The sequence below is a fragment of the Entelurus aequoreus genome, linkage group LG25, assembly GCF_033978785.1.
Source record: "Entelurus aequoreus isolate RoL-2023_Sb linkage group LG25, RoL_Eaeq_v1.1, whole genome shotgun sequence".
NCBI classification, from domain to species: domain Eukaryota; kingdom Metazoa; phylum Chordata; class Actinopteri; order Syngnathiformes; family Syngnathidae; genus Entelurus; species Entelurus aequoreus.
Genome location: NC_084755.1, coordinates 19,075,724 through 19,099,847, shown reverse-complemented (window position 1 = coordinate 19,099,847; position 24,124 = coordinate 19,075,724). Strand labels below are relative to the sequence as shown.

General features: G+C 36.2%; 2 protein-coding genes and 1 long non-coding RNA gene across 14 annotated transcripts in view; 2 read left to right on the top strand and 1 right to left on the bottom strand.

The window, feature by feature from the left end:
* The window catches only part of tfap4 (transcription factor AP-4 (activating enhancer binding protein 4)), a 77,790-nt gene extending 68,755 nt beyond the window's left edge, over positions 1-9,035 (top strand). For all 10 annotated transcript variants that reach the window (XM_062036923.1, XM_062036924.1, XM_062036926.1 and 7 more), the window contains 2 exons: positions 1,400-1,567; positions 5,034-9,035. In XM_062036923.1, coding sequence (XP_061892907.1) covers positions 1,400-1,567; positions 5,034-5,159 — 294 coding nt within the window. In that variant the 3' untranslated portion in view covers positions 5,160-9,035. The remainder of the gene's footprint in view (positions 1-1,399; positions 1,568-5,033) is intronic.
* Positions 1,428-16,715, bottom strand: LOC133642619 (uncharacterized). Of its 2 annotated transcripts, none has more exons than XR_009824555.1 (3): positions 16,634-16,715; positions 4,978-5,173; positions 1,428-1,549 (listed from the first exon to the last, which is right to left on the bottom strand). It is a non-coding gene; the product is annotated as an uncharacterized LOC133642619 (long non-coding RNA). The 2 variants fall into 2 exon arrangements; XR_009824556.1 differs by having other exon boundaries at positions 1,443-1,549; positions 4,923-5,173.
* A 118-nt stretch (positions 16,716-16,833) lies between these two features.
* The window catches only part of srl (sarcalumenin), a 41,825-nt gene continuing 34,534 nt past the window's right edge, over positions 16,834-24,124 (top strand). For both annotated transcript variants that reach the window (XM_062036913.1, XM_062036915.1), the window contains exon 1: positions 16,834-16,932. In XM_062036913.1, coding sequence (XP_061892897.1) covers positions 16,848-16,932 — 85 coding nt within the window. In that variant the 5' untranslated portion in view covers positions 16,834-16,847. The remainder of the gene's footprint in view (positions 16,933-24,124) is intronic.

The window sequence follows — 24,124 nt, the reverse complement described above, 5'->3', positions numbered from 1 at the left end:
CCGAAAGCAATGGATGTCGAGTGGGTCTGACATAATATTGTGAAAGTCCAACACATCAGCGAAAGTCCAGTCCATGGTGGGGCCAGCAGGAACCATCCCGAGCGGAGACGGGTCAGCAGCGTAGAGATGTCCCCATCCGATGAACAGGCTAGCGGTCCACTAGCAGAGTAGAAAAGAAAAGAAAAGAAACGGCAGATCAACTGGTCTAAAAAGGGAGTCTATTTAAAGGTAAGAGTATACAAATGAGTTTTAAGATGAGACTTAAATGCTTCTACTGAGGTAGCATCTCTAACTTTTACCGGGAGGGCATCCCATAATATTGGAGCCCGAATAGAAAACGCTCTATAGCCCGCAGACTTTTTTTGGGCTCTGGGAATCACTAATAAGCCGGAGTTCTTTGAACGCAGATTTCTTGTAGGGACATATGGTACAATACAATCGGCAAGATAGGCAGGAGCTTGACCGTGTAGTATTTTATACGTAAGTAGTAAAACCTTAAAGTCGCATCTTAGGTGCACAGGAAGCCAGTGCAAGTGAGCCAGTATAGGCGTAATATGATCAAACTTTCTTGTTTTTGTCAAAAGTCTAGCAGCCGCATTTTGTACCATCTGTGATCTCTTAATGCTAGACATAGGGAGGCCCGAAAATAAAACGTTACAGTAATCGAGACGAGATGTAACGAACGCATGGATAATGATCTCAGCATCGCTTGTGGACAAAATGGAACAAATTTTATCAAACAAAGTCTGGAGCTAAAGTCATAGAGAAGTTTCTTAAATGCAAAAAATATGACTAAAGTGGTGAAGCTGTATTTTCATTTGCACTGTTTTGCAATTTTGCTGACAGTTTATTTATGAAACATGTATACTTTTATCATTAAGTGAGTTAAAATGTATTTTTTTTAGCACTGCGTTATTGTATATGTACATTTATTTTTCATCAGTCTTTCTGAGAACCTTCTTTTGCAGTATATTTGATCATTATTTATTTGTGCAATCCGTCTGACCTAAGCATGGATAGTAATCTTTGTGATTAACACATGCCTTCATAACCTTTGACAAGGTTTATCCTGTTAAGCTGTAAATAGGTCATATATATATATACTGTATATATATATTTAATATGATTAAAATCAAGAGTAAGATTACTAATTCGGTGTAAATATTTCCGGTAGTGGAAAATATGGGCCCCAAGGTCAAAAAGGTTAAGAACCCCTGGTGTAGTGGTTGTTAATAATATTCCCCTTTGATGCTGCTAAATCAAGTAACAAAAATATAAGTAGCTATAATGTGTACAAATAATCCATCAAGATAATCATGTAGGTATTGATCAGTTCCCTCTCATAAATATAACACATAGATACTTATAGTGCAACTTTAACAGTGGTCCTACCTTCCAGGTGTTTGCCCCAGCGACCCCTCCTGCCCCCACACACCACCCCACTGTCATCGTCCCAGCGCCAGTCCAACCTCAGCAGCCCCATCACGTCACCGTGGTAACCATGGGCCCGGCGTCTGTCATCAACACGGTCTCCACATCCCGACAGAACCTGGACACCATTGTTCAAGTAAGACGGCATCACCGCGCAAAGCTCTGATGTCACAAGTGGTTCAGTTATGGGGGGGAAATAATCACTTTAAGTTTAAGCAAATCTTGTTTTTAAAAAGGGTACCAGTGATAGCAAAGAGGAAAAGTGTGATTATAATCATAAAACAGAACATGGAAATTGTATAATTTGAGTAAATATGAGGTACATATACACAAATTCATTTAACTCTACAACTCATACAACTTACTTCTTAATAAATAGCATTCTTAGCATAGCATTCTTAAGTCAATTACATTTACTGTATCTTGAAGTCTAATGGCTCGCGACTAGCATGCGAATGACACAAGCATCAAATACTTCAACAATTAAACACAAGATCAACATTTTTCCACATACAGAAGAAAATATATTTTAATTTTTATACGTTTTGTACAGTAAAAATATACCTATTTCTATACCGGTATTTAAAAAAAAAAAAGTAAATATCCTGACAATGGAAAAATATTATTAGAATAAGCTGATGTTTTTGTTTTTTGGCCTTAATAGTCTTCCGAGTTGAATAGCTAATGTTGTATTTCTGTGAGTGGGGGGCAGAAATGATCCGTTTATACTTCTGTATGCTCTTTTTCATTCATTAATTATTTTAATGTTTTATCAATTATTTTGATCTATTAAAGGCCTACTGAAACCCACTACTACCGACCACGCAGTCTGATAGTTTATATATCAATGATGAAATCTTAACATTATTACACATGCCAATACGGCCGGGTTAACTTATAAAGTGACGTTTTAAATTTGCCGCTAAACTTCCGGTTCGAAACGCCTCTGAGGATGACGTATGCGCGTGACGTAGCCCGGCGAACACGGGTATGCCTTCCACATTGAAGCCAATACGAAAAAGCTCCGTTTTCATTTCATAATTCCACAGTATTCTGGACATCTGTGTTCGTGAATCTGTTGCAATCATGTTCATTGCATTATGGAGAAGGAAGCTGAGCAAGCAAAGAAGAAAGTTGTCGGTGCGAAATGGACGTATTTTTCGAACGTAGTCAGCAACAACAGTACACAGCCGGCGCTTCTTTGTTTACATTCCCGGAAGATGCAGTCAAGATGGAAGAACTCGGATAACAGAGACTCTAACCAGGAGGACTTTTGACTTCGATACACAGACGCCTGTAGAGAACTGGGACAACACAGACTCTTACCAGGATTACTTTGATTTGGATGACAAAGACGCAGACGTGCTACTCTAAGTATGCAGCTTTGGCTTCTAAACATTTGATCGCTTGACCGTATGTGCGCAACTTTTTTTTGCGTATGTACGTAACTTTTTTAAAATATATAAGCTTTATGAACCTTGGGTTAGGTGAACGGTCTTTTGGGCTGAGTGATTGTGTGTGTTGATCAAGTGTTTGAATTGTATTGGCGTGTTCTATGGAGCTAGGAGCTAGCAGAGGAGCTAGGAGCTAGCGTAACAAACACGCAGGTGTTTTTATGCAGGATTCATTTGTGGCATATTAAATATAAGCCTGGTTGTGTTGTGGCTAATAGAGTATATATATGTCTTGTGTTTATTTACTGTTGTAGTCATTCCCAGCTGAATATCAGATCACCCCCGGCTCTCACAGCATCTTCCCTATCTGAATAGCTTCAACTCCCCACTAGTCCTTCACTTGCACTTTACTCATCCACAAATCTTTCATCCTCACTCAAATTAATGGGGAAATTGTCGCTTTCTCGGTCCGAATCTCTCTCACTTCATGCGGCCATCATTGTAAACAATAGGGAACTTTGCGTATATGTTCAACTGACTACGTCACGCTACTTCCGGTAGGGGCAAGCCTTTTTTTTATCAGATACCAAAAGTTGCAATCTTTATCGTCGTTGTTCTATACTAAATCCTTTCAGCAAAAATATGGCAATATCGCGAAATGATCAAGTATGACACATAGAATAGATCTGCTATCCCCGTTTAAATAAAAAAAATTCATTTCAGTAGACCTTTAAGTGAATGCAGTTTAATTGGAACGATGCTAAAGCCATATGCTAAGCTATCTAAACAAGACATCTTAAATGACAAAGTAAATTATATATCTAATAATATATCTCCATTAATATTTGATTAGTTTTTTTTCCCTAAACTATGAAAAACAACCTACTACACTATGGACTTACACTTTATAGCAGTACCTATAAACAGCAGTGGGTGACATACAGTGAATCCAGAAAGTATTCAGAGAGCTTCACTTTTTCCACATTTTGTTATGTTACAGCCCCATTCCAAGATGGAATAAATTCATTTTTGTCCTCAAAATTCTACAGACAATACCACATAATGACAACATACAAATAAAAAAAAAAAGTGTTAAAAATAAAAAAGGAAAACAATTACATGTACATAGGTATTAACAGCTTTTGATCAATACTTTTGTTGATGCACTTTTGGCAGCAATCACAGCCTCAAGTCTTTTTGAATATGCTGCCACACTTTTCTTTGGGCAGTTTCGCCCATTCCTCTTTGCTGCACCTCTCAAGCTCCATCAGGTTGAATGGGAAGCGCTGTTTTTTATCCAAGATGTCTCTGTACATTGCTGCATTCATCTTTTCCTCTATTCTTACGAGTCGCCCAGTTCCTGTCGCTGAAAAACATCCCCACAGCATGATGCTGCCACCACCATGTTTCACTGTAGGGATGGTATTAGCCTGTTTTTTTCTCCAAACATGACACCTTGCATTCATGCCAAAAAGTTCAATCTTTGTCTCATCAGACCAGAGACTTTTGTTTCTTATGGTCTGAGTCTCTCAGGTGCATTTTGACAAACTTTTTCCCAAGATATGACGTCCGTCTGGCCACTTGGTTGGTGGATTTCTGCAGAAATTGTTGTCCTTCTGGAAGGTTCTCCTCTCTCCACAGAGGAAATCTGTTGCTCTGACTGAGTGACCATGGGGTTCTTGGTCACCTCCCTGACTATACTAAGATGAATGCAGCAATGTACAGAAACATCCTGGATGAAAACCAACACTTCCCATCCAATCTGATGGGACTTGAGAGGTGCTGCAAAGAGAAATGAGCCAAACTGCCCAAAGATAGGTGTGCTAAGCTTGTGGCATCGTATTCAAAAAGATGAGGCTGTCATTGTGCCAAAGGTTCATCATTAAAGTATTGAGCAAAGGCTGTGAAAACTTGTGTACATATTTTAAAATTAAAATAAAATACTTTTCACATTTTCATTATGGGGTATTGTCTGTAGAATTTTGGGGACAAAAATACATTTTTTAATAAGGCTGTCACTTAACAAAATGTGGAAAAATTGAAGCGCTGTGAATACTTTCCGGATGCACCCTATATATTTTTCGCAGTTTTATTTACCTCAATTATACCGTACTCTTGTATGACAGTTACATGCAATGGTACACCCACGCACCAGAGGGCGTCCATGGCAACTCGCCCTCATGTCTTCACTCTCTCGTGTCTCCGAAGGCGATCCAGCACATCGAGGGCACCCAAGGGAAAAGTTGCGAGGAGGAGCAGCGGCGGGCGGTCATCGTGTCCTCGGGACGCGTCCTCTCTGACAACGACGAGCTTGACGACTCCTCGCTGCCATGAGTCCGCACACCCGCCTACACGCATAAGACAAGAGACTATTTAAAATAGGGCTGGTAGACACGTTGAAGCACTCGTACGTACAGTACATTCGTACGAACAAGTACAGTATAGTACCGTGATAGGCAGCCACCACTTAATCCATGCCGCTTATCTACATACACATATTTAACTTGTAGATGGGTTACTAGAGCAGCTAAAAGACTGATCGTATAAATACTCTCATACTGGATGTTACTCGTCAAGCTGTACATCTTGTTGCCCACTAGAGGGCGTGCTCAAACAAAATGAGGCCCCGAGAGTGACCACACTTTTTTTTCTTTTTTTTTTAAACACTGTGAGCCATCTTTTACGCTTCTCTCTCTTGTACAGGAGAGAACGCACTTAACCAGTTTTGTCTTCTGTTTGTGTGTCGCCATTATTGCTGGGCTGGGTTCCCAGTGCACTCCTCCATCCCAGACATAAAGGCTTGTTAATTAAGCTTATCAGTGGGCACTTTGGAGTGTTGCTACGTGCTTGTGTCCCCCCCCGCCCCCTCTTTTAGCATTTAGCTTAGCCGTGCAGCTGAGACTCTGGAAGTCTGCAGCAGCACCAAACTTAATGCCTCCCATGGGAAGGCACACTTAAATGTTTCCGCCATTATTAGGCACACAAACAAACAAACACACAACTCACACACACACACACACACGCACACACACACACACACACACAATCGCGTTTGCTCAATCATAACCCCCCAACTCCACTGCTAGTTCTCCTTAAAGCTTTTTACTTTTTCTTTATTACACATTCCTGCAAAGATCATACTTATTAATTTTGATGTTCATCGCCTAAAATGTAGAAATGTGTCATAAATGCAAATACAGTGGAACCAACAAAGTCCAACGCTACAAAGGTCGTGGAATTTTCCTGGAAACTGTCACTTACAGGTGATCTTTTCTTGTACTATTTTTTTTCTCGTAAGCGACTCGTTGAAATCTTACATGTATCCTAATAAATGTAGTTATTTGTAAAGGGGTTAAGTTCCGAGAACCCCGCAAAAAGCCAAATCCTGCGACGAATGGCCTAAAAAATGTATTAAATGGATAGATAGATAGATAGTACTTTATTGGTTCCTTCAGGAGAGTTCCCTCAGGAAAATTAAATGTACAGTACAATTCAGTTTTATGGTGATCTACTGCAGTGGTTCACACCATTTGTTCACCAAGTACCACCATAATGACCAACATTAAAATACAGTAGCGCTGTAGCCCTAAATATTAATTAAAAACAAGGCAGAATTTTTTTTTTTTTTAAACTATTTAATTCAGTGATTCTTTGGTATAATACTAGATCAGGGGTCTGCAACCTTTACTATCAAGAGACATTTTGTCACCTCTTTCACTAAAGAAAAATAGTATAGAGCTGCAAAACCTAACGCAGCTTATAAGCTTTTCAAACATTTAATCTTTTTTATTTTACAGGAAAAGCAATCTGTCCACGGGAAATTAAACTTGTTTTATTTTCTTTTTTGGGCAAGTATTTATAGTTAGATCTCTATAGATGTTCTTATTCATCCAGGTCATTGTATTCTCAGGGCATTTAATCGACCGCAACTGGACTGTTTTGTTTCAACAGTTGTTTGGTTTGCTTTTTTTCCCCATACGATTAAGCGGAACCATCCTTGCTCAGGCACACTGAGTTTAAATATTTGGGGTTTTGGCGCCAACCGCGGGACTGTATCTGACCAATCTAAGTCTATGAGCATGAACTAAGTAAAGCCTACTTGGATGAGAGGCGAAACGTCTTCCAAGACAAACCAAACAGTCCAGTTGCGATCGATTGAATGCCCTCAGATTATTTATGGTTAGGTTACCCAAGGTGTTGCACACTCGAGATGCTTAACTGAACACAATGGGTTCCAGTCTTTTTTACTTGTCTTCCTAGCGCCCCAGGACTCGGCCTGTGTGGATTTACGGCCTTACAGACAGTCGGAAATTCTAGAACTATTTTTAAAAATGCTTACTTTTTTTACCCCAGGATTTAAAAAATTCAAGGGAGCCACAACAAGGCCAGCCGGTTGCAGACGCCTGCACTAGATGGAGCCCGCGTACCACTGCTCTACTATATAGCAGCAATTCTTGTTACATTTTTAAAACACTTTTTGCATAAAAGTACATCTTCAACTTGTCAATAACAACTTTTTTTCATGAACTGTATTCAAAACTCGACATTGAATAATACAATTGTTTTTTAATTGTAAATGATAAGTTCATTCTAATGACACTACTTAGAAAATTAAAATGTAATTATCTTACAGTTACAATTAAGAATTTTTCCTGATAAAATTGCAATTCTATTCTCGTGAATTACAACTTTTGTTTTTACATTCCCGTACAATACCTTTTTTTTTTTTAGTGTACAGCGACAAAAATTACAACTTTTCTATGTTCACATGACATCACTTATTACCTGTAAAATAGCAGTTGAATTCCTGTACAATTACAATTATTACCAATTTTTCTGGCGAAATTACAGATGCAAAATGTCAGTTTCCTTTTCATTCGACTTTTATCACGAAATAAATATCCATTGCAAAACACGGGTTAATTTTTGTAAAAGTGCAACTTCGTTGCCTAATGTAAAACCTTTTGATGTTAATTCTGAAACCCTATTCAGATTTTTTGGGGGGTAAAATTAAATTTTTAAGATTCTTCCAATAAAAGTTTTACTTCTTGCTTTAAATGGAAAGTTTATCCTCGTAAATCTGCAATCATGACTTTCTCATAAATATCTCATCTTTATTCACTCAGTACAGTATAGCAAATATCTCAGTAAAATTACATTTTAAATTAGTCTTATTATGACTTCTTTTCAAATAATTTTATGGATGGAAAATTAAAATTTTAATTACTGACCATGTTTCTCTTTAAAAAGTTTTAACTTTTGTTGAAAATGTTATTTCCCCACAAATCAAGGGTATTTTCAACACCCATCAGGCACAAGACATTGATACAACGTTGATTATACACACATGTCCTCTAAAACTGACTTTGACACAACCTTGCAATATAGTTGTATTTGTAAATTGAGAGGCCATGTTGGTTGGAAAATGACCAAATTTCAATGGTCAAATAAACGTCACAACCTGACAGTGAGCAAACATCAAAAAGTATGTTTTTTCAACATTGTTTTTGTGTTGTAGAATATTGACTGGGGAATGACCGAATCAAAAAGCATGTTGTTTGAGTTGCTCAATGTCAGGACCTAATTCAGCAAGTTCTCAACGTTGTTTCAATGTCTTGTTCCACCTGGGATGGCCAGTAAGTTTAATAGATATTTTTAGGATGGTGATGGTTTGACCCAGGAACAGATTGTTCCAGTTTTCGTGTTTGACTTTAGAGGTTCCACTGTAGCTGTTGGAGCTCATAATGATTCCAAATACCTTTGACCACTCAAACATTCCATTTCAATTCAACACTTTTGTCATTTAAATGCTGTATTTTCTGCCATATCTCAAACTCTGACATAGTCACTGTTTTCATCCTAGCCCTTTAAAAAGAAAAATCCTCGCCCTCACTTGAAATGAATGAGGGCCTTCTTTAAAAAAAAAAAAAGATTGGCACGAAAAATGTGCTTTTTAATGTTTTAATCCATTTCAAGCACTTACTCGACTGGTGCCGCACTTTTTCTTCTTAAAGAAAGGCACCATTGTTGTTACAGTATGTCATACCTCCATATATAGCCCATCAATTTTCATCTTTTACAGCCCACCACCACCCCCGTCCCTTTTTTTTACTGTCTGCATATGTTTTTGTATGAGAAAAGTTTGGGGGATTAAGAGGCTTGTGCCTTTGTAAAGACAGACTAATAAAGTTTGTACTTTGTTTTTTTTAATGTGTCTACAGTCGTGATGTCCCGCACCTCAATTTGAAAGTGTGTCCGGATTGGTGAATAGGATGTTGGATTAAAATAGACCTGAAATGCCAATTTAGGACAGTAGGTGGCATCCTTCGTTATCGTCCACTTCCACCAAGTCATTGCAAGCCTCCCCTTTACACACTAAATTACGACTATTGCCAATTTTCTTATAAAGTTACAACTTCCTTCTCATAAAAAAGTACAACTATTGCAATTTCTCATGGTGGAATCCAACTTTGTTACAATTATTACCGTTTTTTGTAAACCAGTAAATAGATTACATATTTTATCGTACAATGAAACAATATTAGCAGTTGACGTAAGGTTGTTTTCGTTAAAAAAAAAAAAAAAAAAATTTTTTTAGTTTTGTGAAATAAAAATAAAGAAAAAATCAAAATTAGAAATATATATATTTTAAATATATATATATACATTTAATATAAATACATTTTTGCTATGAAAACGTCTCGTACATTTCCAACTTAATTCTCTCCTAAAATTACTATTTTGAAATTTTTAGTGAAATCACTTTGTAGAAATAAAACTTTTTTTCTCGAAAAAATTCTACAAACCCTAAAACCAGTGAAGTTGGCACGTTGTGTAAATCGTAAATAAAAACAGAATACAATGATTTGCAAATCCTTTTCAACCTATATTCAATTGAATAGACTGCAAAGACAAGATACTTAACGTTCGAACTGGAAAACATTATTTCTTGCAAATATTAGCTCATTCGGAATTTGATGCCTGTAACATGTTTCAAAAAAAGCTGGCACAAGTGGCAAAAAAGATTGAGAAAGTTGAGGAATGCTCATCAAACCCTTATCTGGAACATCCCACAGGCTAATTGGGAACAGGTGGGTGCCATGATTGGGTATAAAAGCAGCTTCCATGAAATGCTCAGTCATTCACAAACAAGGATGGGGCGAGGGTCACCACTTTATGAACAAATACGTGAGCAAATTGTCGAACAGTTTAAGAACAACATTTCTCAACGGACCTGCAGCAAAGCGGGATGTGCCAGGACCGGCTTCGAGATCAGCGACAGGTGCGTAGATGACACAGCTGAGAGTGTTTGTCTGATCACCTGTCGCTCTGTTAAAGGCAGCAGTCGGGAAGGAGAAAAAGAGTTGTTGGTGGATGACGAGCACGAGACGAGAGGAGAGAGAGCGAGATTGACAGACACAAAAGACATTTGCTGAAAAGCATAAAAGAGACTGATATTGAGAAATAAATCAAGTGTTCTGAAACCTGAACACAGCTGTCATGTCGCTGATTAGTGGTCCGAGGAACCCGGAGGAAAGAGTCCTCCACAAAGCTATTGCAAGGAATTTAGGGATTTCACCAACTAAGGTCTGTAATATCATCGAAAGGTTCAGAGAATCTGGAGAAATCACTGCACATAACATTGAATGCCCGTGACCTTGGATCCCTCAGGCGGTACTGCATCAAAAACCGACCTCAGTGTGTAAAGGATATCACCACATGGGCTCAGGAACACTTCCAAAAACCACGGTCAGTAACTACAGTTCGTTTCTACATCTGTAAGTGCAAGTTAAAACTCTACTATGCAAAACCAAAGCCATTTATCAACAACACCCAGAAATGCTGCCGGCTTCGTGGGCTCAAGCTCATCAAAGATGGACTGATGCAAAGTGTAAATGTGTTCTCTGTAGCCACATTTCAAATTGTTTTTGGAAACTGTGGAGGTCGTGTCCTCCAGAACAAAGAGGAAAAGAACCATCCGGATTGTTATAGGCGCAAAGTTCAAAAGCCAGCATCTGTGATGGTATGGGGGTGTATTAGTGCCCAAGACATGGGTAACTTACACATCTGTGAAGGCACCATTAATGCTGAAAGGTACACAGGTTTTGGAGCAACATATGTTGCCATCCAAGCAACGTTATCATGTACATCTGTACATCAAGCAAGAATGGGAAAGAATTCCACCTGAAAAGCTTCAAAAATTGGTCTCCTCAGTTCCCAAAAGTTTACTGAGTGTTGTTAAAAGGAAAGGCCATGTAACACAGTGGTAAAAATGACCCTGTGCCAACTTTTTTGCAATGTGTTGCTGCCATTAAATTCTAAGTTAATGATTATTTGCAAAAAAAAAATAGTTCTTCAGTTCCAACATTAAGTAACTTGTCTTTGCAGTCTATTCAATTGAATATAAAATTTAAAAGGATGTGCAAATCATTGTATTCTGTTTTTATTTACAAATTACTCAACGTTCCAACTTCACTGGTTTTGGGTTTTGTATTTCGGCTTTAAATTGCAACTATCTTTGTAGTTTTACTAGTTTTTGTTCGTAATAGTTCCTACTTTTCCCCCTTAAATTGTATCATTAAAAATGTGATGTCACAAAAATGTTCCATGTAAAATGACATTTTGTATTTTACAACAAATTACAGCATTATCGATTGTTCTTTTATAATTACTACTCTGTTCTCGTAATAAGATTTTTCTGTTAAAACAACAGTGATTATGACTTCTCTTAATGGTAAAACTGCATTTTCATAAAACAGAAAACATGAGGTTTTTCTGAAAATGTTCTATCGCTCGTAAAATTTCAGCTAAGAAAACTTTCCCTCATAAAATTGCACCTATTTTGACTTTATTTGCATGCCGTTATGGCCCCTACAGATTAAATGGTATTTCTCATGGAAATTAGCACATCAAATCCTTTTGGACAAAAGTTATTGTGTGCGTGCTGTAGTGAGAAAGTGTCGCCATATTCTGGGGGATTAATTTACAGTTGAGATGTGGATTCCTTGAGGAGTGTTGAGATTACAGTGCGTCTGCTGCTGTGTGATAAAGTGCTAATCCGCCTAGAGTTGGCTCTGTCTGGGATTTTGGGTTGATTCATGGGTCCCCGTGTTTCAGACACACACGCACACTCACATGTTTAGATGCAATACATCCTAAAAGCACGTTCTAACATTGAACATCCATACCGAGCAAAAATTTACTAGTAGAAAAATGAAATATTGAAGTAATTTAATTTGTGGTAAAAAAGAAAAACATTAAAAAATATATATACAGAAGACATATACAAAACCCAAAACCAGTGAAGTTGGCACGTTGTGTAATTCGTAAATAAAAACAGAATACAATGATTTGCAAAGACAAGATACTTAATGTTCTAACTGAAAAACTTAATTTTTTTTGAAAATCATTAACTTAGAATTTAATGGCAGCAACACGTTGCAAAAATGTTGGCACAGGGGCATTTTTACCACTGTGTTACATGGCCTTTCCTTTTAACAACACTCAGTAAATCACCAAAATGATTCCCGGGCGCAGCACCGCTGCTGCCCACTGCTCCCCTCACTTCCCAGGGGGTGAACAAGGGGATGGGTCAAATGCAGAGGACAAATTTCACCACACCTAGTGTGTGTGACAATCATTGGTACTTTAACTTTAACTTAAACGTTTGGGAACTGAGGAGACCAATTTTTGAAGCTTTTCAGGTGAAATTATTTCCCATTCTTGCTTGATGTACAGCTTAAGTTGTTCAACAGTCCGGGGGTCTCCGTTGTGGTATTTTAGGCTTCATAATGCGCCACACATTTTCAATGGGAGTCAGGTCTGGACAACAGGCAGGCCAGTCTAGTACCCGCACTCTTTTACTACACTGTTGTAAAACGTGGCTTAGCATTGTCTTGCTGAAATAAGCAGGGGCGTCCATGGTAACGTTGCTTGGATGGCAACATATGTTGCTCCAAAACCTGTATGTACCTTTCAGCATTAATGGTGCCTTCACAGATGTGTAAGTTACCCATGTCTTGGGTACTAATACACTAATTCAATTCTCGTGGGTTTTTTTTATTACATCCTAGTTCTCGGAAAATGTCAACTTTTTCATTGTAAAATTTAAAAAATAATTGTTTTCTTCTATACTAACACAACTTTTGTTGTAATACATTTAAGACTTGATTTTTCCAGTACAAGTACAACTTTCTCATAAATTAAGCCATTTTTTTTTACTTCAGGTAAGATAATTAGGTTTTTCAAAGTTACTATCTAAATCTCATAAAACTACAACTCATCCTGTCCAAATTATTTTTGTATCACAATGACTTGTTTTCTCTTGCACATACATAATATTTTGTAATACATAATAAAAGACAAAAGTACAGTTCCTTGTGTTTGTAGTATGACAAGTTTTGCTTTAGAATGTATTTAGTTCTTTCATAAAATGAAGACTATTTTCATAAAATTTAAAACTACTACTTTTTTACTCTTAAAAATTAAGACTTGACTTTTTACATTTTTGTCGTGAACTGATAGCTTTAAAATGAATACTATTTTGCCTTTATCATAAATTGTTTGTTTAAAATGTTTTTAAAATATCTACTTTTCCTATTTTATCTCTTTAAAAAATTATGACTATTTTTGTCAAATTAAATTTTTTCTAAAAAAAAATAAAACATTTCAACTAATAGTTTACGTCGTGAAATAGACTTTTTCCAATGACAACTAAAATAAATCTACTTTTTCTTGTCACAGGCTTTTTCCCATGTCTTTTTTTGTTGCGAAATGATAGCTTTTCCCGCCTATTACAATTTAAATTGTTCTTACAACTTTATTGTGAAATTACAAAAAAAACATAAATCAATACTTTTTTCTTGTACGATGCCTGCATTGAATTTAACACACATGTTCAATATTGTCCCTTAAAATTAGGTTTTATTAAAAGTGATAGCCATAATGACTTTTTATCATAAAATAAAATATGACTGTTTTCACTGTGATAATATTTTCCCTCATAAAATTACAGCAATAAAAGCTTTTTGTAGATTTCCAACTTTGTTTCCTCGTAAAACAACGAAGAATGTAACGGTATTATAAATACTGCGGTATTTCGGCGTCAAAGTCTTTTCAATATTACCGCTACGTGTGACGGTATCACACAAAAACTTGGTGAGTGTAGCGTTTTATCGTTGGCCTGGTCTGTATATAATCTACATTTCCCAGAATCCTCTGCTTAGCGCGGGAACGACAAGTTGTGGGCGTGGAACGGCCTAAGCACAAAGTGAAGTGTGTTGGTACTCGTCGACGATAACATGAATTATTTTTTTGTACATCAAATCTGTCCATAACTGCTTGAGTTATGTTGCTAACAAACCAAGAAACAAACGCCAAGGTCAAGACATAACCTTTTTGGCAGAGGTAAGAAAGTCTGCATTCTGCAAAGCTAAGAGCGCCACTTTCGTTTCGAGCGTTTCCAAGGCAACACATAGCCAGCCTGTCGAGTTGCAACGCACAATTGGAAATTAACCCCAAAAAAATGTTCTCCGTGGGAAATATGACTAAACTAAAAAGCCGCTTGATACATCCTCAATCCATCCATTTTTTTCTACTGCTTTCCCCTCTCGATGTTACCTATTCCAGATACAGCCGAGTGGAAAGCAGGACTGGACAAGTCGCCACCTCATAAACCGTCACACTGGAAAGATATTTGAAGCCAGCGAAACCGAATGTCAGTTTGTGAGGTATTTACATTATTAAAAGTTATATTTTTAGCTTACTTTTCAGAGAAACATTTTTCAGACTCATATAAAAATGACCACTGTAGAGGACAATGCTTCCCATAATGTAAAAGTTGAAAGACACTAAAGTGTACATTATTGTTTTACTTTATCTTCACTGGATTTTTACTTTGTTACTTTAAACACTTCAATTGTAAGTTATTCTTTTAAATATTTGCTTGAACCAGTAGATGTTCCTGCACGATTGTTTGCACTTAAAAATAAATGTTTGTAGTAATCAATATGAATGGTACATTTTAGCATTACGTTTGTGTTCAATTACTAGAAATGTTTATAAATTACTATAAATCCTAAATCCTTTTACCAAGCTTTTGTTTTTTGGACATATACCGCAATAATATCTTACCATGGCCTCAATACCGTAATAATAAAGAAACGTGAGATTTATTTTTAATCCTTAAAAATGACTATTTCGACTTTTCTCGTAAAATTACGACTTTCCATCCATTCATTTTCTACCGCTTGTCCTTTTCGGAGTTGCGGGGGGTACTGGAGCCTATCCAGCTGCAGAAATAGCAACTTTCCTCTTGAAAAATTCAGTTTTCACTTAAAATTACAAAAATGTTTAGTACTATTGTGAAGTGAAACTTTTATAATTTTTAAAAAAATGACAACTTAAAAAAAATCTACCATTTAATATTTGTAAAATTTCTATTTTTCCTTGTGACATTGCTGCTATTTCAACCTATCGGGTAAAATGAAGTTTTTAATTTTGTAATTTTTAACATAAAAAATAACAATTGTTTAGTTCTTTCGTATTTTTTGTTTATTAAACCACAACTTAAAAAAAAATCTGCTATTTACTCTAAACATTTTTTTACTATATTCATGTCTTCTTTCTAGAAGTTTAACATTTTTTCCAAACTATTGAAGTTAAAGTTAAAGTACCAATGACTGTCACACACACACTAGGTGTGGCTAAATTATTCTCTGCATTTGACCCTGGGAGGTGAGGGGAGCAGTGAGCAGCAGCAATGGCTGCGCCCGGGAATGATTTTTGGTGATTTAACCCCCAATTTCAACCCTTGATGCTGAGTGTCAATCAGGGAGGTAATGGGTCCCATTTTTATAGTCTTTGGTATGACTCGGCCGGGGTTTGAACTCTATTGCGACTTTTCCCCTGAAATATAGGCTTAATTATTGTATTTGTACGTCATATAATAATAATAATTATTATATTCATTCATAATGCGCTTTACCATCATCATCCATCTTCCGCTTATCCGAGGTCGGGTTGCGGGGGCAGCAGCCAAAGCCGGGCGACACTTTACATTTTCACCAAATTTCAAAGTTCAACACTCTTGCATCGAGCTCCAGCTCGATGCAAGAGTGTTAAAATGAATCTTAATGTAAAAAATGCTTAAACCCATCCATCCATCCGTAAGAATGTGACAATTTTTGCTTTAAAATGTATTTAATTCTTTCAAAAATGTAAGACTTGAAGAAAAAAATCTACTTTTTTACCCTTGAATATGAAGAATTTATATTTATATATATATCTACATATATAAAATATATATGTATGAGTGCATACTATTAAAAACAAGTTTAAAAGTATAAAAATAGGAAAGTGAGCCGTACGATATTAAAAAGCACAATGGGAGACCGGGCTTTCTGCTCCACCGCTCCCAGTCTGTGGAACACTCTCCCTGACCACCTGAGGGCACCACAGACTGGATGCTTTTTAAAAAAGCTTAAAAGCCCTTCTTTTTAAAAAAGCCGTTTTTTTAGATACCTGTATATGCATACTAATTATAGCTATTTGGCTATTGTAGTTTTTATTTTTATTTATTTCTTTATCTTTTTATTTATTTATTTATTTTATACATTGTAGCACTTTGAGATTGTTTACTCAATATAAAGTGCTTTTTACAAATAAAATCTATTATTATTATAAAAAAACAAAACAATTAAAAGCTGCTTAGGACAGAAATACTTGGTTGAAAAGGCAGGTTTTGAGTTAATAAAGTAATACCAATAAAGTAACAGACCTTGCTAGTAGAAAAACGAATCTTTGCTTACGTTAGCCGTCACGGCGCTGATGCTGAGGCGTTAGCTGTGACCTCTACTAGTCAGCTGCTCGTCCACGTAGGCTCTCTTTGGCATGCAATGACACCTACGATAACACACACACACACACAGGGCCTTTCCACCAGCTGGCACGGTGGATGCCCCGCCCCTTCTCCCCGCCTGCCCTTTAACCTTCCTTGCCTTGGTATATATAGCCCGTGCGACGATGAGAGGTCTCCTGGCAGCCACCATGAAGGGTCTAGTCTCCATCTGCTGTTTCGTCTCCCTGCTGATTTTGCAGGCCACAGCAGGTAAGGATCACCGACAACACACACACACACACTTGTGGCCAGTGGTCTTTCTCAGTGACAAGTGCGCTTAATGCATGCTTTCATTGACTATAGCAGCGTCCAGCTAGAATAGTAGTGTCCCATCATGGAGACCCCAGCAGCTTAAGTGGGCCTTCAAATCAGTTTATAATCAAACCAGAGTATTTTTTAAAAAGTCAACTTAAATGGATGTGAATTGACGTCCATGCCATGACATCCCGGGAGATTACGGCTACCTCTCAGGATGACATCCTGGGAGTTGACTATGGAGCCGATCCCACTCCCAAACAGGCCGTCCCAGGGATCCGGACCAGGGCGATACCCTTGTGCGTGTCACCCTTGTCCGTCCTTGAGGCGGCGTTGAGCTCGGCAGCCCATCGCCAGGCCTTTTTATTCCAGGCTGCCGTCAGGTGTCTAAGATTGGAAGGCCTGCTGTAACCCAACACTATAGTTCCTCCTCCCTGCCTCTGTGCTCGCCTTTAGATACGCTGCACAGCTGCTGTCACTCTGCACTGTCACAATCACAATTTATTCCCAGCCCTTGGCCTTGTAGGGACATGCATTCTCCAAACAGGAGGGGCCTTGGTAGCCAGAGCCATACAGGTGTCTATATGAGAGCCCCTATTCATGCTTCATGGAAAGTTGATTTTTACCAAAAAAAATAATCAAAAAATATTAATTTAATATAATAAAACATTTATAAATGTTAAAAAATAATGAACACATTTTTGAAAAAACAATGTACCCCTTTTCTATACTGATTGTATAAATGTGTTGGCAATTGCTGTGAAATGGAAAAGGTTCAGGATTAAATAAGCTCTGTTTCTTATGTGATGTATTATTATATTGTAATTGTAAGCATGTTCGAAACAAACTAAAACCATAACAAGGGTAAAGGTGTGTGTTGCTGAGCCCTATCTGGACGTTATCTGAACTGGACCTGGTTTTAAGAACCATTTTGAACAATCTGATTTCATTGACAACCCGGTCTGGTGAAGTTAAGGTCCTTTGTTTGTTTTGTTTGAAAGTAAAGCAATATAAAACAATTACATAAAAGATAGTAATTAATGAAAATGTTAATGGACCAGCACCACACACAATCATGTGTGCTCTAGAGACTGTATCCCTTGCAGACTGTATTATTGTATATTGTAGGAACCAGAAGATTTTTTTTTTTATAACAAAGAGACAGACCCTTTTGTGTAAATGAGTGTGGATGAGTGTGAATGGGGGAGGGAGGGTTTTCTTGGGTTGATGCACTAATGGTAAGTGTATCTTGTGTCTTTTTTTATGTTGTTTAAAATAAAATAAAAAAAAAAAAAAAACATAACATAACTATTGTCTAGTTCTGGGTCGCGGGCAGCTGGAGCTCGATGCAAGAGTGTTAAAATGAATCTTAATGTCGGAATGCTTAAACCCGTCCATATATCCGTAAGAATGTGACAATTTGTGCTTTAAAATGTATTTAGTTCTTTCAAAAATGTAAGACTTGAAGAAAAAAAACTACTTTTTTACCCTTAAAAATTAAGAATTTATATTTATATATACTGTATACCTACATATATAAAATATATATGTACAAAAAAATATATATATATATATATATGTATGTGTGTCTTTGCCTATATATATGTATGTGTGTATTTGCCTATATATATGTATATATGTATGTCTGTATATATGTGTATATATGTATGTCTGTGTCTATGTACATGTATGTATGTATATGTATCTATGTACTGTATGTATGTGTATTTATATGTATGTTTGTATTTATATGTATGTTTGTATTTATATGTATGTATATGTATACATATGTGTATGTATATACTGTATGCATATGTATGTATGTATGTATATACTGTATGTATGTATATGTATACATATATGTATTTATATATGTATGTATGTATGTGTATATATGTATCTGTATGTATATATGTATATGCATATATATGTATGTGTAAATATACAGTATGTATGTGTATATATGTATATGTATGTGTGTATATGTATATATATGTACAATATGTATTATACTGTATGTGTGTGTGTGTGTTTATGTATATAAAAGTGCTATTAATAATCTATAATTTTGTTGTGGTTTATTATAATGAAGACTTTTTTTCTTATTCAATGACACCTTGGAAAACATATCTATTTTTTCACTTGTATAAATGAAGGCTTTATTTGTTGATTTGTTTTATCCTGAAATGCTTTCCCAATTCTAGTCTTCGTACAGCTTTTTTGTAGAATTACCCTTTTATTTATATAAATCAGGACTTTTTTCCTGCAAAATGAGGAAACGTTTCTTTATGAATTTATTTAAACTCTTCTGGTGAAATGATGACTTAATTTGCGTAATATAAGTTTTTCAATGCTGTTGTTTGCAAATGGTAATTTCTATTTAAAGTAACTAGTTATTTCATAAAAATCATTAAAACTATGTACTGCTTAAATTTTCTGTGGGGTCAGATTGCCTCGGAAAAGTTGCAAAATATTCATACATATTCAACATTAATTACTTTCTTATTAAAGTAACTAACTACTTAATTTAGAGTTATTTGGATACTAGGGGAACATGTAAGGGTTAGGGTTACTAATAAGCAATAATTCTGAGGTTATTGAGGGAAGACTCTTAGTTAATGGCTTACTGGTTGTATAATAAGGCCTATGTATGGGGAACACATAGGGTTAATTTAATAGTTTTTTTTAAAATTAAGTAGTTATTTCATAAAAATCATTAAAATAATGTACTTTTGAATTGGCCATAGGTTTGGATTAAAGTAAAATCAATATATTGTGTATTTTTTATTGCATTTATTTAAAAACATTATATACATTTTAGTAGTATTCAGTATTTTTGGTATGTTCCATTAAGGTTTAATTATTAAAATTTTAACACTACATTCAGGGTAGGGGGCACAGTGCCCCACCAATTAGCAAATAGTTTTACGGTACTTTCAATCTGTATTTTATGTATTTATTTAATGTTTAATGCAGAATACTTGCGACATTTAAGTGAATAACGACACTAAAGTGCTATTTTTGGAAGAATTTCCTTTGTTCGTGCCTTTCAGTTTTCTTGTTGCTTCTTATGGGGCAGTTATGGTCAAACCCCACGAACTCTGCCTAGCAACAAAACCAGATGATCGTGATGTTCTCTGACAATTGTTGCATCTGACCAGTCTTCCTCTCAGGGAATACAAGTCACTGGTCAATCCCAAATTCTTTCAGATGACATATATGCAGAGTAAGAAGGACCACCAAGACAGAATAGGAATATTATCAAGTTTTACTAAAGCTTTAGGAGACCAGTCCTTACAAATGTGCTAATACCAGCATCCAGAAGTGGTCTGAAAATCAAACAGGAAGAGACAACTTATTGAATACGAAAACAGCCCCCACCCTGTCCAGAAAGGAATACAGCCTCATTGTTCTAATACAAATAAAATAAAAAGGGAGTACTCCAACTCCCACATTCCAACCCTTCAAGGTAACGCACACAGCTTACTTGCGGACATAAGATACAAGCAAAAAGAGTACACAAGGGAAAATATTAGCTGCTTTAAACATGACTATGAATAAAGAAAGAACTCTTAAAAATACATGCATTCTCCACACCAAGAAAGATTGGGTTGAGCGTAAACAAAGGGTTACTATGGCAACCGGTGCAATGAAACAAGGCTGTGGACGGACTGTCCAATATGAATCTGATTTGAGACATTTAGTTTCCGTGGAAAACCACATCTGTAGGGCAGGACATGGACAGGTGCGGAACCTCCGTGTGATTAACGGAATGTGGCACGTGTGGGACATCCCCATGACGACAGTGTAGCAGGCAAGATGCGACCATCCAGGTTTTCCTTGTCTTGTAATGCCTTCTCTTACCTCATGGGGCAGCGCTCATCAAGATGGGCCTTTTTTTTGCTGACTGTGTTGATACCGAGTTAGCGTCGACATGCACAAATAGCGGCGTTAAGCCATAGTTAGCAAGGACACTTAATGTCCTCTTGGAGTGCATCATGGACATCAGATCAACACCTCAGCGTCTTTGCCATTAGTGTGTAAAACATGGATATTTTTGTGTATATGGAATATGTCCTGGGTGGGATGTTTAGTGCATATTTAGTGGATGTCTCAGTGAGTCAAAACCCTTAAAATAGGAACATCCCCGCCCTCCCGTCCTACCGTGTCCGTCTTTTGACCCATTGTGGGGGCTATTTCCGACCGATGGGGGAGCTCCACATGCCACCTGTCACCATCCGCCAAGTACCACGTGGCAGCTCTCGCTCTCTCTCTCCCACACACACACACACACACACACACCCTCTTACAAAGACCTGTACGTTTTAATTTTACACAAAGTCGTAGAGGTGAAGAGTTTTGCTGGTGTACTGTCATCCACTGTGCAGGCTAAATTTAGATGAAATCTCGCTACAGTGGAACACCCCATTGGCCATGCCCCCCTGCCCATTTCCACTTGCAGACCTGCCAGTTGCTCTGGTGGTGTTCAGTGTAATTTAATTTACCTTCTCTGTGCACTGAGTGCAACCTGATCCTGGGTGAGGCTCAGTTTAAAAGCTGCTATAAGGGTTTGCATAAAAATATATTATATTGCCATCAAATACTGTAATGTAATGCACAGTACTAGCAATACTTTTAGAGAGTTTGACTTTTTGATAGTTTTTTTTATTGTGCTTTTTAAGGCTCAAGACGGATTTATTTTTTTAAAGTAAATAGGATAAAGTAATATGATATAGTATATATGTAGACCAGGCCAAAAAAAATGTGGCCAAGGGCCGGGCTGTTGTGTGTGTGTGTGTGTGTATATATATATACTGTATATATATATATATATATATATATATATATATATATATATATATATATATATATATATATATATATATATATATATATATATATATATATATATATATATATATATATATATATATATATATATATATATATATATACACTACCGTTCAAAAGTTTGGGGTCACATTGAAATGTCCTTATTTTTGAAGGAAAAGCACTGTACTTTTCAATGAAGATAACTTTAAACTAGTCTTAACTTTAAAGAAATACACTCTATACAATGCTAATGTGGTAAATGACTATTCTAGCTGCAAATGTCTGGTTTTTGGTGCAATATCTACATAGGTGTATAGAGGCCCATTTGCAGAAACTATCACTCCAGTGTTCTAATGGTACAATGTGTTTGCTCATTGGCTCAGAAGGCTAATTGATGATTAGAAAACCCTTGTGCAATCATGTTCACACATCTGAAAACAGTTTAGCTCTTTACAGAAGCTACAAAACTGACCTTCCTTTGAGCTAATTGAGTTTCTGGAGCATCACATTTGTGTGGTCAATTAAACGCTCAAAATGGCCAGAAAAAGAGAACTTTCATCTGAAACTCGACAGTCTATTCTTGTTCTTAGAAATGAAGGCTATTCCACAAAATTGTTTGGGTGACCCCAAACTTTTGAACGATAGTGTATATATATTCCGAGCGTGATGATGTCACGTTATCGATGGGAAAATGCATTTTTAGACAATATGATTTGCCTGAGCGGTTAGGAGACACCGAGAGTAACAAGTGGTAGAAAATGTATGTATATGTATGTATATGCATATATATATATGTATACAGTATATGTGTGTGTGTGAATATATGTATATATATATATATATATATATATATATATATATATATATATATATATATATATATATATATATATATATATATATATATATTTATTTATTTATTTATTTATTTATGTGTGTATGTATATATATATATGTACTGTATATATACATATTTAGGTATATATGTATACACTACCGTTCAAAAGTTTGGGGTCACATTAAAATGTCCTTATTTTTGAAGGAAAAGCACTGTACTTTTCAATGAAGATAACTTTAAACTAGTCTTAACTTTAAAGAAATACACTCTATACATTGCTAATGTGGTAAATGACTATTCTAGCTGCAAATGTCTGGTTTTTGGTGTAATATCTACATAGGTGTATAGAGGCCCATTTCCAGCAACTATCACTCCAGTGTTCTAATGGTACAATGTGTTTGCTCATTGGCTCAGAAGGCTAATTGATGATTAGAAAACCCTTGTGCAATCATGTTCACACATCTGAAAACAGGTTAGCTTGTTACAGAAGCTACAAAACTGACCTTCCTTTGAGCAGATTGAGTTTCTGGAGCATCACATTTGTGGGGTCAATTAAACGCTCAAAATGGCCAGAAAAAAAAGAACTTTCATCTGAAACTCGACAGTCTATTCTTGTTCTTAGAAATGAAGTCTATTCCACAAAATTGTTTGGGTGACCCCAAACTTTTGAACGGTAGTGTATATACATATGTATATATACATATTTATGTATCTATATATGTGTGTATATATACATATATATGTATATCCATCCATCCATCCATTTTCTACCGCTTATTCCCTTTTGGGGTCGCGGGGGGCGCTGGAGCCTATCTCAGCTACAATCGGGCGGAAGGCGGGGGTACACCCTGGACAAGTCGCCACCTCATCGCAGGGCCAACACAGATAGACAGACAACATTCACACTCACATCCACACACTTATGTATATATACACATATATGTATATATGTATATATACACATATATGTATATATGTATATATACATATATATGTATATATACATATATACATAATTATGTGTATATATATGTATATATATATATATACATATATATGTATATATACTGTATATGTATATGTATGTATATATGAATGTATTTATATATACGTATATATGTGTGTATGTACGTATATATGTATGTATGTATATATACATATACATGTATGTATGTATATGTATACGTACGTATGTATGTATGTATTTAATACAGAACAGTGATTCACTTGCAAAAGGAATGTATACAACTAAACATGTCATGTAATTCGATAGTGCCTTTTTTGTGTGGATTTTTCAGCCAAGTGGATGTTAATTGTTTAGCCTTTGGGGCAGTTATGCTCCTGCCCAATAAAATCCGCCTAGCAACAAGTGGCAAATCATAACAAATAAACAGAAAATGTTTTACTTTATTTAGCCTTTTAGCTTGATAAAATTGTATTCAGGAATAAATCACATTAATTATTTAATTAGTTTTT